General features: G+C 42.5%; 1 protein-coding gene across 3 annotated transcripts in view; it reads right to left on the bottom strand.

The window, feature by feature from the left end:
* Window positions 1-9,079: 9,079 nt before the first annotated feature.
* Window positions 9,080-16,998, bottom strand: part of SNAP25 (synaptosome associated protein 25) — a 123,462-nt gene continuing 115,543 nt past the window's right edge. For all 3 annotated transcript variants that reach the window (XM_019516232.1, XM_019516234.1, XM_019516231.1), the window contains one exon: window positions 9,080-10,396. In XM_019516232.1, the coding sequence (XP_019371777.1) occupies window positions 10,328-10,396 (69 nt within the window). In that variant the 3' untranslated portion in view covers window positions 9,080-10,327. The remainder of the gene's footprint in view (window positions 10,397-16,998) is intronic.

Here is a 16,998-nt window from a genome sequence, read left to right as displayed (position 1 = left end):
TGCGTCAGCTTACATGTGGAACAGACTCAATTAATCACATCTGCTCCGACGCACTAGATTTCTGGTTTGTCGGAGCAGACACATGTATGTGTATAAATGCCTTCCATTGTGCGGTGCTATAGAGAGAGTCCCTGTGGTAATAAATGTACAATCTAAATAGATTCATGTTTGACACTGCTGCACATAAATTCATGACACTGTACCAGCATTAGTAGGTTTTTCCTTCAGGTCCTTCTGCCTTGACCAGTGTAGCTGACTTCTTCAAAGCCCTGCTCTCATTTCCTGCCTGCATAGAGATGTGCTGCTTGACACAGCCCTGATATGCTGGTGCCCTTCACTGATATGCTGATGCCCCCACCCACAGCCCCCTGCCTCCCCCAACCCTGCCAGAGGGGGCCCCCAGCTGCCAGGGCTATGGGCCTATGGGCCTGGGTCTGGAGCCCCCTGCCCCCCACAGCAGTGCCCAAACCCCAGCTGCCACCCATGGGAGGTGACCGCTTCTGTGGCAGAGTAGTGTGTGGAGCCCAGCTCCCCATCTCCCATGGGTGGCATAGCTGCACCAGAACCTGGGGGATGCAGGCTGCCCTAGGGGGTGCAGGCTGCACCAGAGCCTGCAGATGCAGGCTGCCCACCATAGACTCAAGTCTCCCCAGCTTGCAGCCCACTGGAGTAGGGCCAGGCACGGAAGCTTGTTGCTACCACTGTGAGCTCAGCACTGCCATGGCAAGGTGCCCTATGCCTATCCAGCAGCAGCAAGGAGCACAACTCCACTGCTGCCAGGTAGCCAGGGGGTGCTTCACCAAGGTGGAGTGGGGTTTGTTGCAGTGGCACATGGAGGTCGTGGTACATGAGGGTCCCTGATCCCAGGGTACCAATGTGACAGGACTTTAAAATCTGTATGTACAGCCTAACTGCACACATGGTATCTTGACATCCCTGATGCCTGCAGACCATGGGGACCCTGGGATCAAGGAGTCTGTCCCCAAGTGCAGCCACCTGGGCAGCGCACACAGTTTGTGCTCATTGTGGCACATGGGGACCTGAGATCGATGAGCGGCAGCCTTGTCCTGAAGTCCTTGTATACCATAATGTGTAACATCCCCAGTGGGGGAAGTCCTTCAGCTGCCCTTGCTGGGACCCTCTGATTCTTCACATTCCAGCAGCTCAATCAGAGCTGCCAAGCATAGGGGTTTTGACACTAAGCCAATTGCCCATACCATGGGGACCACACTAGGGTCTGCTTCGCACCCTAGTTTATTCCCCAACAATCAGCTGATTTGCAGGCACCTGGCTTTTAACTTGCTAGTGATTCCCATGCTCCCAAGTAGGGTGTGATTTGGATCCAATCTCCAATCCCAAAATTGCATGCCTGGCTGCCATGTATGTGTGGCATGGCAGAAGGCATGATTGTTGGGAATTGCAGATCAGATCTCATTGTGCCTCTAAATGAAGATCTGCCAGCGGCCTTGATGGCAGTTGCAGAATATTTAAACCTTCAAGATATTATACCATATTTACTTGAATACAAGATGTCTATGAATATAAGTCAATCTCCCAATAATTGAGTTCTATATATGGAAAATTAAAACAAGTTTATAAATTTTCCAGTTATAGAATCTAAGTATTGGAGACTTGCTTTGAATTTGTCCCTTTCCCACTGCTACAGCAGGGAAAATAAATCTGGGGGGTTAGGTGGCCCCCTGGCCCTCTGCCCCCCTACTTCTTCTCTCTGCTGCCCCTTTTCCCACTCCTTACTGTCAGACTGCTTTCCCTGAGCATGTGGAAGTAAAGAGCAAATTTGAAAACAGTGACTGTGAATTAAACATGCCTGAGGAAACTTAGTTCATCTAGAATTTGTGCATTTTACTTTTTTTGAAACTGCTGCAAGTTTTAGCACAGGTACTCCATAAACACATCTTTTAAACAGCACTTTTTGTATATATTTATACATATTATAGACTATGCATGCTATTAGCCCAATGCCAAAAGGCTCATGAATTGCCATATAGTTCATTGGGCTAAGCACCACCAGAGTCAACGGTGTTTCAAGCAATGGTGACCCCACAGCTAAGCACTGCTCAGTATGTGTGTACTCCAGCTGTCACCTCCCCCTCCCAGATACAGGAACTGGGTGCTCTTGTGTGAGCCCTGGGATCCTCCAAAAAATTATATGCAGATGAGAGACAGGCCTCCTAGTCTGGCTCAACCTCATGGAGGGTGGGGACACTTTAATCATATATGACAAACAGAGGGGCAACAAAAGGATTCTGGGTGAACTGTTTGGGCCCCCTTTTGGTGATGTTTATCAGGCTTTTAAGGCTGGTGAAGAAATGGGAGTAATTGGAAATGGGGGGGGATGGCACCACTCAGCTGTAGGAATAAAGAAGTCAAATATATCCCATGTAGTGGCTCACCATGACTTGGAAAAAAAACAGCACTGAGTGGGGGTTGAATGTAATGGACACTATCATATATCTTATTCGGATGGACTGTACTAATCTATCTTTGTGCTAATTTTGGCCTTTTTTTGCTAAGAGCAAATGTAACAATTTTGGCAGTAAGGAGAGGGCATCAGGGCTGGCAATGGCCTTCCTGGTACTGGCCTGGTATTTCAGTACCATCTGGCTGGTTGCCAGTTCCCTGTAGCGGGAACACTGGCCTCTCTCCCCTGACTGTTCATTTTTTTTTAAAGGGACACACACACACACACACACACACACACACACACACACTTCCCATCAGCATGTTTGCCCAATATGGGCAATGTGGTTTATAGTCATGCTTTGTGTTGGCTGCATTTGTTGGATTCATAGTTGTTTTCCATTACTGAGCACATGCTGCTTTTTGGCAGCAGTTTAATGATAGACAATATATATAATGAGGTTTCCTTGTATGTGAATGTAAGATGAGGGATTTATTTTCGCCCATGATGATTAGGGGGAAAAAAACCCTTGACTTGTATTCAAATAAATATGGTAGGACTCTAGCTCAAGAGCACCTGAGGGCATGACGCATCAAATGCTATAATTTTATAGGGGAGTGAAGATCTGTAGAATCAAGTCCCTTGGGCCACTTTTCTTGAGGGCTTTTGGTTTTGCACCAGTCCCAGTAGTGCCCTGTTACAGGGCTAATAATGTGTCCTCAGATATTTTGCAGCTATTGCTCTTAATTTGTGCTCTTCCCATGATCATTTTCAATTTTGACTTCTTATCATCTATGCCTGTTCATGCTTTAATAACTCTGTGCAATTCAGCAACATTTCTGTTGGATTTTTTATTATCTAATATTTCTATAGGATGTGTATTCTTTTCCTCATATTCACCTCTAGGCTTGTCAGGGTCAGTGAACATGTCTTGATTTTTCTGGGCAAAACTATAAGGATGGCCTGAGAAGAGCAGCAGCTCATTAAATTGTATATTTTGATTGTTTCCTAATATTCTGCTTTGATGTTGGAGGCAGCAATATACAGTAGAGGTTGAAAATATGTTTTCAAACAAGGGTTTAAGGCTGAATTTCAGATCCATGGTTGCTTGTTTCATCATTATTAACTTTACCAAATATGCTTTTAGAGTTTATATAACGTCTCATTATGAGGGATCATCTAGCTTGGTTTTCTGCAGGGTATCCACAGTATTTCATGCAATATTTTCATCAGTGAGATTTTATTATTGTCAATACAGCAAGGGCAGGTGAGCAGACCAGCTTTAACAAAGTTATGTAATTCTTATTTGTGGGTTTCTTTTTACCCTACATTCATGAACCTTAGTCTAAAATAAACTGCATTCTTACCTTTTTAGAATTTCATCCAAAACCCAGTAACATGAACAGATTATTTTCATTGCCTAACACTAAATCAAAACCACAGTAGAAAATTTGTAGGTGGAGAAAGTAGTACTGCCTATATTTAAGATTACCTGACACCTCCCATTATAAGATTTTTATATTTAATTCGAAATAATCATGTCAGACTATAAGTGTTTAGATTTAAATATTATCGGTGTCGGCTCTTTGCCTCAGGCTGAATCTTTTTTTTTTTTAAGTTTAAGAAAAACTGGTTCAGCTATTTTGGAGAATGAGATTTGGCAGGGGGGGAAGTGTGTTGTATTGCCCAAGTTAAATAAAAATTCTTCAAAATTTTTCAGTGAGATCTGTTCAGTTAGCACCTCTTTTCTTTGGATCAGAGACCTGAAATTTAGCAGGGGGGTGTGGAGGAGGTTGCCTGAGTATTAGGGGTGTGTTGTGTTCCTTGGCATCTCAGTTGGCACATGCTCAGTTGAGACTTGTTAGAGTTTCCTGGCTGAATTCCCTAAACTTCCACCAGTATTGAGCATGCTCCCTTTTGGGAATGTAAAAGTAGAGTTTTCTCTGGAATTGTATTTTTAGGAGTGTCAACGTTAAGCCAACTTTAGTTAATTTTGTGACTGCTCACTTAAGAGTAAGGTTAACATTTTTATTCCATAGAAAATACATTCAACACACAGGCCAGGTTTTATGTTTGCTACTATAACTAGTTTCCTCAGTTTCTTTGGGCTGGTTCTTGTAAGTATGCAAGAAAATTTGCCTCTCTTAAATGAGGGTTCCTAGAAGAGGAAGTGACCGTAGGGCAATCTTTCTATTAGCATGTAGAAGTTTAAAAGATTCAGTCTTGCACATTTCATCCCTTTTTTTTCCCCTTCAGTTACTTTCATAGTTCTCAGGAATGTTTCCTCCTCTGACTTCAGGTGTTTCTCCAGCAGTTTTCCACACATTCTCCTTCTTATACTCTCTCTGCTACTTCCCTGTACTTCTCATTCTAGCATGCCTCATTTCTCTACTTGAAACATTACAGGATGGACCTCTTTTTTTTGCATGCCTAAACAGACTTTAAGAATATTTTTATTTTGGTATTTTGTATTTTATATTGTTATAGATATGGTGGAGAAGAATTTGTGAAGGACAGGGTATGCCCCCAGCTAAACCAGTTCAACATGGGTAGAGGTTTCTAAATGTTACTGAAGGAGGATTAACTTGTTAAGAGGAAACAGTCTCCTACAATGGTCAACGTTTCAGCCAATGCTTAACGAGTCAATACTGTGACAAGTAGGCCTGTGTTCAGTAGCCTGAATCTGAGTCCTGACTCAGCATGATACTTATGTGCCTGACTTTAAGCATCGACTGCTTTGATTCTGCACACATGCATAAGTTTCAGCATGTGAGCAAGTACCCTGCTGAATCAGTGACAGGTTGAGTGCCACCTGGACATCCCCTCTTATTGGCTTCAGACAATAGCTATCACCTACAGAGAAACTGAAGTCAATAGCAGAGGGTGCTCAGGGCTGTTTGAGAACCACCTTTGGGGAAACAAAAGGTCCCAGATGGTTACATGAAGCACAGACACAGGAGGTCTACCCATCTGTGGTTTTAAAATACATTATTAACCTCTAAATAAGCTATTCCTGTGGCTCTTCTGGAAAAACAACAATATCCTTCTGAAGACAGCAGTCTCATCATGCACACCTACGCCCACACCCACAGGCGCACACAGCATCCAGTGCATATACTTAAGCTGTCTCTGACGCACATAATTTTCCTCATTATTGATAACTCAGCTCTGCCCTTCTACCTCTTTAACAAAAGAGATTCCCTTATAGAGGAGACGAGGGGAAAAAAATAGAGAAACTAGTTTTAACAAAAACCCAAACATGGAACAATCTTCAATTATCCAATCGAACACAAAACCTAATCCAAAGCCTGTTGAAATCAACAGGAAATGAGTCTTGTGTGTGGAACTGGCTAAAGCGTATTTATATTGTTGAAAATGAAACATTTTTCCTGTGGCAAATAGTGAGGGGCAGAGTTTAAAAGATTTCAAAGTTCATTTCAAATTGACCTCCCTAATTTTTTTTTTTTTTTTTTTTTTTTTAAGTTTATTCAGTTTTCTCTTGACTTTTCTGCTGAAGAAATCAGACTGGATACTCTGATATTTTTACTTCTGGAATTTAGCTTGGTCAGAAATATGAGAAGAGCCATTGCAGTTACTTAGCATTTCTGTTTCTGAACTGGAAGGGAAGGGAATACGTGGGCATTTTGAAAGAGGAAAGAAAGCAGTCATACTACCACAGAGCTCATCCAGTGTTTGGTATTTTAGTTTGAGATCATCTGCTTAACAGGATTTCAAGTGGTCTGGTGGGCCGCTTAGTTATGGAATCTAGCAAGGTTGTGGTCATAGGCAACATGTTGGGGGGCATGGGGGGGCACCTGCCCCACCCTGAGATTGGCCGCTACTGTTGGCTTTGGTGGGTGGTCATTGCCCCCACTGCCAATGACACCACCACTGGCATCTGGGGACAGTTCCTGCTCACCACCAACTACAAATGGTGCCCCCACCCCAGTCTTGGAAGGCACAAGTCATTCATGGCTGTGGTGAATCTCTTGCAGCTGCCACCTCCAAATTGCACCAGTGCTAGGAGGCAGGCCACCAGTTTCATAATTTCATAGTACCTAGGGTCAGGAGGGACTTGAACAGATCATCTGGCCTGACCTCCTGCCACAGGCAGGAATGAATGCTGGGTTCACAAGACCCCAGACAGGTGATCATTCAACCTTCTCTTGAATTTGTCCAAGGTAGGGGCAAGGACCACTTCCCTGGGAAGCTGGTTCCAGATTACACCCTAACTGTAAAATATTGCCTTCTGATCTCTAACCTAAACGTGTTCTCTATCAGCTTATTACCATTGTTCATTGTCACCTCAGGTGGTGCTGGGGAGAAAAGGGCTCTACCTATTTGCTGTTGATCTCCTCTGATGCATTTGTAGGCAGCCACTAGGTCCCCCCTCAGCCTCCTCTTGCCAAGGCTGAATAGGTTCAGGTCCGTCAGTCTCTCCTCATAGGGCCTGTCCTGCTGCCCTCTCACCAAGCGGGTGGCCCTCCTCTCAACCTTCTCCAGGCTGGCCACATCCCTTTTGAAGTGCGGCGCCCAGTACTGGACGCAGTACTCCAAGTGCGGCCTGACCAAAGTGTCAATTGCATAACACAAGTGTCAATTAAGCGGGACTCAACTGTTAACTGATGTAGACTGCCTTCTATTCAAAAGCTTGTCTAACTTTATCTCAACCAAGCAGTTGGTCCTGTAAAAGATATCACCCACAAAAATCCTTGACTTGGCTGCAGTATTTAACAGCATCTCCTTAAACCTTATTTATTCAATGACCTCAGAAATCCTTTCCCTGTAGTGTGGCTAGCATTGTGATACTTTCCATCCCAATATGTCTACAACAATGGGGTGGTGTGCAGTAAACTTTTCATGGCTTCTCCCCACATTTGCTCCTTTTCTTTCTGAGGTTCTCTATTGACATTCCGCACCAAAGAGGCTCCTGGCAGAGGAATTGTGCCCCTCATGAAGACATACTATGACAAAATAATGAATGGAGCATGCTCCTCTGCAGTTACAGCTCTCTATACTGATAACAAGCCCTAGGCAGAAGGTAGGGCCAGACTTCAGACTAACAGGGCTAACCATCTCATTTTTTTGGTCTTTCATAATGTAGTCGTTTCCTCCAAAAGAGTCTTTGGAAGCATCAGACAAACCCAATATACCATACCCCTTTCTTTCCCTTTCCCTTTCTTTTTTCTTTTTCTTTGACACATTTTTAGCCAACTCCTAAGAGACATTGCTGTGAAATTAAACTTTTTCAGCATTCCCAAATAAACTTTGTGTATTTTCATGCTGCCATATTTCAGTATTTCTGTTTTTCATCCTAAACCAGTATTAAAACAAATACCAAAATGTTAGATTTTGATGGAAATTCCACTCCTCTCCTCCCCCGCCCTTTAATTAACTCCAGTTAATATTAATAGTAAATGTCTGTTGATCAAGACAGAGCCTCTGTGGAGGTCAACTGGGGAAGTCGTACCACGGTTTAACCATTAGTCCTTCAATAGTTCTTTCCTTTCTCCACCTATTACTATTATATCCATGCATTCACAAAGTAAGCACACTCTTCTGTCTGATTGTCATGGTCTTTCCATAGTTAGTGGTGTTCAGAATTGGCAGAGATGTTACAAATACTAGAATGGCAAATTAATTAGATTGGAAAGGACTGGTAGATTATGAAATGGTAAATAAGAAAGTATGGAAGCCAGGTCCCTGAATTAAAAAACAAAAACTAGAAGACCCTGATGCCTAATATTAGGTGCCTAAATCTCATGAATAAGCACCTAAATAAAAGTCATGATTTATGGAGAAGTCCAATAACAACACCCACTAAAGTCAAGGGTGATTTAAAAACTGGGTCACTTAGAAATTTATAACTGACATGGGGCCGGATGTTTGCCTGAATATACCATATGAATGTAGGAGAGGGAGCCTAACCTTAAACTTCAATTATCAAATATTCTGATTTATACTGTTTTTAAATTGCCTTGAAGCACATATAGCTGTTTAACTTTAGTCCTGCCCTGAAAATATTTGCTAGCTAATTTTCAATGAAAGTAGGCATGTGTTAGGGAGGAAGAATTTTTCACACAAATGAAATGATACTAGATAATAAAAATGAACAACTGCAAAAGCAAGCATGACTTGGGTCAGAATTATTATGCAGTTTTAATAAGTTCAGAGATTTCCCATCTTTTACATGATTTAACTGGAGTCTATTTAAGCATAAGAATGACTTATTCACTCATCTAGAATCAACTGTAATGTGACTATCGATTACAGGGGAAAAAACCTAGAAAAATAGCTAAACCCATTTTAACACTTTTTTTGGTCAGGAAACATTTGGCTGTGTTTAGTCCTTTTGATAATGGCATTATTACCAAACTTCTGTTTTCTACCCCCAGAATTCAGAGAGATTTTTAACCTCACCAGGTAATTTAAAAAATAATCACATTACAGTTTGGTCAGTGTGAAACCCTTTCATTTTAGAAGAGTTACCTGTCACTTTAATTAGCCTCCCCAAAAGAAATCTTTTTCATTTTTCCATTTGCCACATGTAACTGGTTTGCAAAAAGCCCTTGGACTGCATTGCTTTTTCCACATAGATGGAAAATAACAAGATATTGGCGACACAAAGGCCAACAAATGGATAAAGGAAGCATGGAATCTGAGATCTACACTTTTTAATAATTTTTAAACTAGCTACAAAATGTCAATCACTTCACAAACTGACAGGAGACATAAGGAATTTCATATTACATGCTGTAATGATATTTCTCTCACAGTTTATCTAGATTTCATTCATTTAGGTTATTTTTTATTATTTTTAATTAAGTCAGCTACTAAACATCTCAGCGATTTGGTGTGCATAGCTCTAGGTAAGCAACAAAGAACTGTACTAATAACAAACCACGTGGGGACAGCGACTAGTATGATAGAGCTTATAAAAATTACATTTCTTTGTACCATTTCATATGGTAGTCGTTTCCTCCAAAAGATAGTCTTTAAAAGCAGCAGACAAACCCAGTATATTACACTTATTTCTTTTTTGTCTTTGACATATTTTCAGCCAAACGTTTATTTTGCTGGCAATGGTTAAATAGTGAGTGCCAAATCCATCTTCTTTTTTCATAATTAAAAAAATGATCATGGTGAATAACTATACATATATCAACAAGAAAAAAGTGGCACTACTGCAAAATTGCTGGTATAACATAGTCCCGACAGAGTCCCAATACTGAGCATGCTTTTGTTGTCATCGTTGATGTGCTACTGCCATGGGAAAGGTCTTGTTTAAGTAGAAGTCTAAAAGTCTATTAATTCCTCATGCATAAATGCAGAACTCACATCACTTTTTTTTAGTGCAATGCTTGTTATAGTTATATAATTCCACATTGTCTAATCATGAAATCATAACAACAGGTAATGGCAATGAAGAACCAAAGACAGCAGGTTTTAAGTGCTTAAACATCATGATATCCAAAGACAGGAGCATGGCAGTAGCTCTGTGGAATGTCACAGTTTTACAAGAACAATACTGTATATTTAAAGGTTAACAGCACGTTTAGCATTCCAACATTGTTGTCATTCAGCAAACATCATAAAATTAAAAAAAGAAAAGAAACCCCAAACTGAAAGAAACAAGAAAAAAAACAAAACACAAACAAACCAAAAAACATAGGAGTGAGCTATAGCCATCAAATCAGCACTATGTACAACCTTTGGAAAGAAAGATATCTAGAAAAAAATAATTACAAGTATCATTTTTGGAAAGCTGACAAACTACATAGGACAACATTTACAATGGGGGCTGATATGTGCATGTGTGCAAACCTAGTAGGTAAATACCATGATAAAAGCATGAATGTACTGCCCGTGAAGACAGCATTAATAAGGAAATGCATCTCATTGCATTTAACCGCTACCCAGCATCTTTGTTGCACGTTGGTTGGCATCATCGATCCTGGTTTTGTTGGAATCAGCCTGGGGAAAAGGTAGGAAAGAAACATATTAGGCTGTGGCAGAGCAGGAGCTTCTGTTTGACTGACTATATCATAGCAAATGTTTAGTTGAATAGAAAGTAGGAGTGTTTCACCCATCCGGAGTCCTGAGAGCATTTCTCTGCTTCTGGTTCTGGTGAGGTAGCAAAAAAGAGATGCTCAGAAGTTCTGTGCAACTTGCCATTCTCTATATACTAGGGGCCCGATTAGTCATAGAAAAGAAATGTTTTCAGGGCTGTACATCCCAGTTTCCAGGTCTGAAAGGCTCAAGAAAGCTCTGAGTAAGGATCTTGGATGTTTCACTGAACTTCCCAACACTAGGCCAAACCCTCAGATGGCATGAATTGGTATAGTTCTACAAAAGTGGGCACTCAAGATGTGATCAAATAGGAACTTCATCCATCAATAGTTGTGACATGTGACAAGGTTTTTTGAGCCTTGGTGTTAAATAAGAGTGCTTAACTGTCATGGATCTGAGTTCTATCTTGGCTGAATGAGGCTGTAGAAGTTTTCCAAATCTTTAGCTTGGTTACATGGCAAAATACTGGAGAAATCGTTGGAACAGAGATCCAGGCTGTCCTATCTTATAAAGAACATTAGAAAAAGCCAAGCTTGTTTGACAGTGCATCAAAGCCAGTCCTCAAGTCAAAGCACGATTTGTTCCACATGTAGTGGGAGGGGAATAGGTGGCTTTATGCTATTCTTACGTGCACACTAAAAATTAACTGGGATGGATTCAAGTGAAAGCATTCTCATGGCTACTCAAGATCATTTGTTAAACTAACAGCACTTAATGGGGGATTAAGGAGAAATAAGGTGATGGATGGACTACAAGCCCTGTGCCCTTGACACTGTCTTGCTAATGCTTCTGTAAAACCATGGCTCAATAAAGCCTCAGCTTCTAGCAGCCTCCACTTCCTTCTCCTTAGCTGAACAAAGCGTCTGCTTTTTAACCAAATTTTCCTTTCTTGGGAGGTAGTACCAGGCTTGGTTTGGTGGCTAAAAATGTAATGAGTGAAGAATTTCAAGACACTTGCAGATAGCACCTGGAAGATAAGCGATGTATCTTCCAGGAATACATGAAGGTTCAGCAGTACTGGGATAACTAATTGGTACATATACCAAAGTAGTGAAATAGGGTACACCTACATGGGTATCTGCTTGGTAACTAATGATTGGTTTTCTTATGTGATTGTTGAAATCTGACTGGTTTCCAGAGTTATTCAATATTAGGGTGACCATACAGGACAATGTGAAATCTGGGGCACTGTCCCCACTTTGCCAAGTCAGCGGCGCTGCTGCAGGAGATGTGGGGGTGGGGTGGGGTGGTGCAGCTCTGGTCTTACTATTTGGGCAGCTAATGGAGTAACTGGCCCATTAATGACCCATTGTTCTTTACATCACAGGTATTAACAATCATCTCCCCTTTTTAATAAAGCTAACCTATTTTAGGGCAATAGTTTAGGGCCAGCATTCCCTTTGCTGTCTTCAAGGGCTTCCAATTTCACAGCTTGTGCCACTCCCCCTCCCTGCCAGACTACACCCCATGCCCCATGCTGAGGACTCTAGGTTTAATTTTCATTGGTTGGCTGGGACTGGCCTCCAAAATCCAGGGCTGTCCCAGCCAAATTGAGATATATGTTCACCCTGTTCAGAGTGTACAACAAAGGTATAAAAGTTGCAACTATTCTGCCACACAGATATATATCCCCAGCTAGTTGGTCTGTTTATCCAGACAACAGTGATTAAAGGATCTCTAGTTTTACTCGCTGTATCATTTCTTTAAGCTTAGTAAGTACTGTGTGCAGTAAACCAGAGGCAAAGCCAAACCATAAGAGGAGGGAGCTTGGCCAAGCCAGCTACCTGCAGTACAAGGATGTGGCCTATATCTGTTCACAGCATGTTGTCGTCTAAGGGTGCCTATACATGTCCTTTGATGCATACTAATGCATCCTTGGAAACTTTTTGTAGAGAGGTCTACCAGGGAAGAACGAAGTCCAATGATACAGCTTCCTCTTGTGTTGGAACTCATTGGAATATAGTAATGAGGAGGGTGGTTGTAGTGATTTTTCAGTGGGAATAGGTATTTCTTTTGAAACTATTGGACTGGGGCTTGCGGAATGCAGTAGACTAAATTCATCTTTAGTGTACATTCATTGCATCTCCTAGAATTACACAAGGTATGAATGCAGCCAGTAGTTTTTGAAAATACAGTTTTTCTCTGTTTTGTGGTTAGGAACTTCGAATTTGCACCAACTTTTGGAGGGTTTTTTTGTAGCTTTCTGCACAATTAGCTTTGTAGATAAAAGGGCATTATCTTCACTGATGTAGGCTGGCCAAGCTCCATTCAGGTTTTTGTTATATATGACTCGCTGTAGTTCCCAGCCCTCTGGAGAATGTGTCAAGTGGCAAGATATTACTGAGTGTTAGGTTTTGTATCTGGATCACTAATGTAAGAAGAGGAAAGAGCCAGTGGTTTCTATTTATTGCTTTGCCTAGCTGACCTTGGATAGGTCAGTAAAGAGCTCAATCCCCTGAGGTAGCTGTACGTTTCGTGCGCAGATCCAGCTTAAAACTATTGCCTTTTGAGTACTAATAGCTGGCCTGGCTGTCCCTTAGTGCTTATGCAAAGACATTTTGAATTTTTAATGATTACTGCCTCAATCAAAGTGAAGCTTTTCATTTGCCCTGAAAAATGGGACCTTCAGCAACATAGTACCCTTTATCACCAGGCCCATTCATGGTGAGAGATGCCCCCTACTTAATTACCATCACCACTTCCTGTAGCCACCTATGTTTTCTCTAGCTAAACCCCACTGACTGAGAAATTCATTGAGCTTACAACTTGAAGTAATACTATTAGGGAATATTTTAAGATGCTTCCTGGGTAATTTTTGTGACCCAGGAGCTTGGGCAATGGATCTATTGTTTTCTCTTAATGTGGAGTAAGGGGATAACATAATATGCTTGTCATGTGACACACTTAAGCTTGTTGGCTGGGTATTTTATCATGGTGTTCCATGTTATAGGTACCTGTCAGAGAGGTAACACCTTTCCTTTTGGGAAAGAACTCTAGCGGTGATAGTCATTAGGAAAGGGTATCGGTGACCTATTTACACTCAAGTTCTATATGGCAGGCCTCAGAGGAGCCATTAGCCTAGGAAAGTATATATACCATATTTACTTGCATGCACTCTTTTCCCAAAAAGCTGAGGGAAAAAAAGGTTAAACTTTGACTTTATTGCTGAGAGGAGAAGGTGAGTGACTGAGGAACTGGACTCTGCCTCTCCTATATGCAACCAAGATTATTCAGCTATGAGGAGCCCAGGATGTTGCACAAAGACTGGAATTTTTTTCCTTAATTCTATCTGCCCCAAACCAGGTGTGTGTTTTATTTGGGGGTGTGGTATGGAAGAAAATATGGTATTTGGGTTTCAGTATTGATGTGGTCTTTAGATTTTGTGCGTGTGAGCGTGCATGTGTGTGTCTGTCCAGTTTTCCCAGTGTGTTCTCTCAGCCTGTTTTCACACTGCCTGATTCTGACTTCACTAGGGATGCAGTTTATTAGTAGTTCCAGTAGTACTATAATATCTTTTGAGAAAATAGGTAAGCAGATCTTGGTGTACAGCAAAGACTGCCTCATTTCTGCTTTCCCAGGAATGTGACTCTTGTCCTCTGAGCACATATTTCAAAGGCACACAAGCCAGTGTTCTCAGCCATGCCAGGCTGGCCCTGCCTGTAAGACTAGATTTAAGTTTTTGACTTCATCTGAGATGTCGTATAACTAAGTGTGTGATTTGTGGAGAAGCCATGTCCTCAGTTGATTATATGTACGAAAATTGATGCCAGAGTTGTGCTGACTTATACCAACTAAAAACTTAGCTTTTAGGTTTTATTTATGCAAAGTTGCCAGTAAATATTTCCAGTATCAATTGGTCTGAATGGCTCAAGCAAGAATTGGGTGTAGCTCAGCAAAGTAATATTTTTATGCAACGTTTATGCATCACTGCACAATAGAGGGTGCTGCATTCTGGGAGCATCTACATGAGACATTTACTGCAGTTGCCTAATTAGCTCTGCAGTAAATGTCTCAGCATCTACATGTGCACCCCTATGAGGCTAGAGTAAACTAATAAACTGCACAGCAGGGTAGTACTTGTAAATATATGTACTACCCTGCTGTGCAACTTTTTAATATGCAGCAATGCATATGTAGACACTGACCCGGCTGGCTGGGGCACAAGAATGCTTTACTATGTGTGTGGGGGGGTGAGGGAGGGGGCATTGCCTGCTGGCTGACCCCACGGTAGAGCACCGTCGTGCCCCAGCCAGCCCCTCCACAGCACGTTGAGTCGAGTTAGGCTGCTCTGACCTGGCTCAACAGGTTGTGGTCCCATGCGCATGTTCAAATGGCATGCGCAGGAGCAATAAACTCCAGCCCGTGTACTCAAGCCCGTTGTCATGCAGACATGATGAAGGCAACACACCTGAATTTCACCTACCAGTAAAATTGTACTGTGCACCTGGTTAGCTCTTAGCATGGAGTAGAATACATAGCCACTCCACTCCTTCTTGGCTACATACTTAAGCGAGCTAAGGTCACATATGTGTGTTGCTAAGAGTTAATGCTTCTTAAAGCAAATCCTCAGGTAGTATAAATCTCAGCTGAAGTCAGTAAAGCTACATTGATTTATACCACATGATGGTCTTGTCCCTTATATTTTTCAGACAAACCATGTCTGTTTCTGGAGCTATACCAAACTAAAAGCAGAAAGCTTGTGAGGCTTTCAATGCGAGGAAGCTAGTGGATTCTCAGGTAAGCATGGAGGTCACTCAGTATAGGCACATGTGACACTGAAACTGGTTTAAATGTAGTTTAAACCTGAAGCAGACAGATGTATCAGCCTAACAAGCCAGTTTAAAGCTGCCTAGAATGGCTCAAAAGTGTACCTGGAAAATCAAGTCCTATTTTGAACCATCTTGCTGTGAACTAGTTCAGTGTTATCTGTGGACACCAAGTGTTTGTTACCTGGGTCTGGTCAGTCCTCCAGGCACCCCGCACTGCAGTATTTCCATCCTGTTCTCCCTCCATCCCCTCTTCCACCCCACCTGCTGTCACTGGCTGTTCTGGTATGCAGCCAGAACTCAACTACCTCCCTTTTTTTCTTTTGCTGGTACTTTTTTTTTTATCAGTGAGTTCCCTTGCACTGCGTGTTGAAGAAAAACTGTCTTTCTAGCAACTAGCTGTGTCCTCACTTGCTACTCAGTTGCAGCTCCTCATCAAGAGGGATGTGGAGAACCTGGAGAGGGTCCAGAGGAGGGCCACTCATATGGCTGGGGGCCTCCGTGGCCAGCACTATGAGAAGAGGCTGAGGGACCTGAATCTTTTCAGTCTCCACAAGACGAGACTGAGGGGGGACCTTGTGGCTGCCTACAACTTTATCAGGGGCCACCAGGAGGGACTCGGGGAAAGTCTGTTCACCAGCACCCCCCTTGGAGTCACCAGGAACAATGGCCACAAGCTGAGGGAGGATAGGTTTAGGTTAGATATTAGGAAGAACTACTTCACTGTAAGGGTGGCCAGAGCCTGGAATAGGCTTCCCAGAGAGGTGGTGCTCTCACCTTTCCTGGAAATCTTCAAGAGGAGACTGGACAGGCACCTGGCTGGGGTCTTATGACTCCTCTCACCCCCACTGTTCATTCCTGCCCATGGCAGGGGGTCGGACTCTGATCTGTCTAGGTCCCTCCCAACTCATTGATTCTATGATTCTATGTCTCCAGCCCATGGGAAACCAAAAATGTTGGTCTAAGCACTCTTCCCACTTCCTATATACCCCAAGTCAGGCAAGCGCACTGCAGAGTTTGGTCAAGTGCCAGCTACTGAATTTTACTGATCTCATGTTTGGGAGAGAAGAGAAAGCAGAAATGTAAAAATGTCCCCAGCCACAGGTTGCCCCCCTCCGGGCCCTCCAAAGCATGGGTATAATAGTCCCATGCCCATTTTGAGGCATTCTGGACCAGGTACTCACTCCTACCCCCTAGTGTCAGAACCATAGCACTTCAATGCCTGAAGGCAATTGTTCTACCCAGAATGCGAGGGCACTGGACATCCAGACACCTCTGACCTGCGACAGTGGTGAGCCAGTTCCAAATCAGTGAAGTTTCAGAACAGTTCAGTTGTTAGGTGTGTCTACACCTTAAATCTTTTGAATGTTGAAATAAAGCCAAATTCCAAAGACTGCAGTGCAGACCTAGTGTTAGAATGGTGTCTCTTGTTGATGGGCACAATTCTTAATAGTGATTACAGGCCTGTTGTTGTCCATCTTTTGTACTGCAGCAGCATCCCATGGTTGCAGGGTCAGATGGTACCAGGTGCTGCGCACACACTTGAGGAAAAAATGGGTCCCTGCCCTAGGGGCTTTGGGAATGGAAGTTATGACAAGGTGTCGTAGGAAGTAATTTTCTCTGTGGAAGTCATTCCCATCCAAGGGGATGGAAAGTCTATTGCTCAGTTTTTCCATTGAAAGGTAAGGAGGGATGGATTAAACCCTACCAGGAAGTGCCAGGGTGGATCAGCTCCTATTC

Source organism: Gavialis gangeticus, unplaced genomic scaffold (genome assembly GCF_001723915.1).
Source record: "Gavialis gangeticus isolate Ggan-Ray unplaced genomic scaffold, GavGan_comp1, whole genome shotgun sequence".
NCBI lineage: Eukaryota > Metazoa > Chordata > Crocodylia > Gavialidae > Gavialis > Gavialis gangeticus.
The sequence above is the reverse complement of the archived record's forward strand: the minus strand, read 5'-3'. Positions and strand labels throughout refer to the sequence as shown.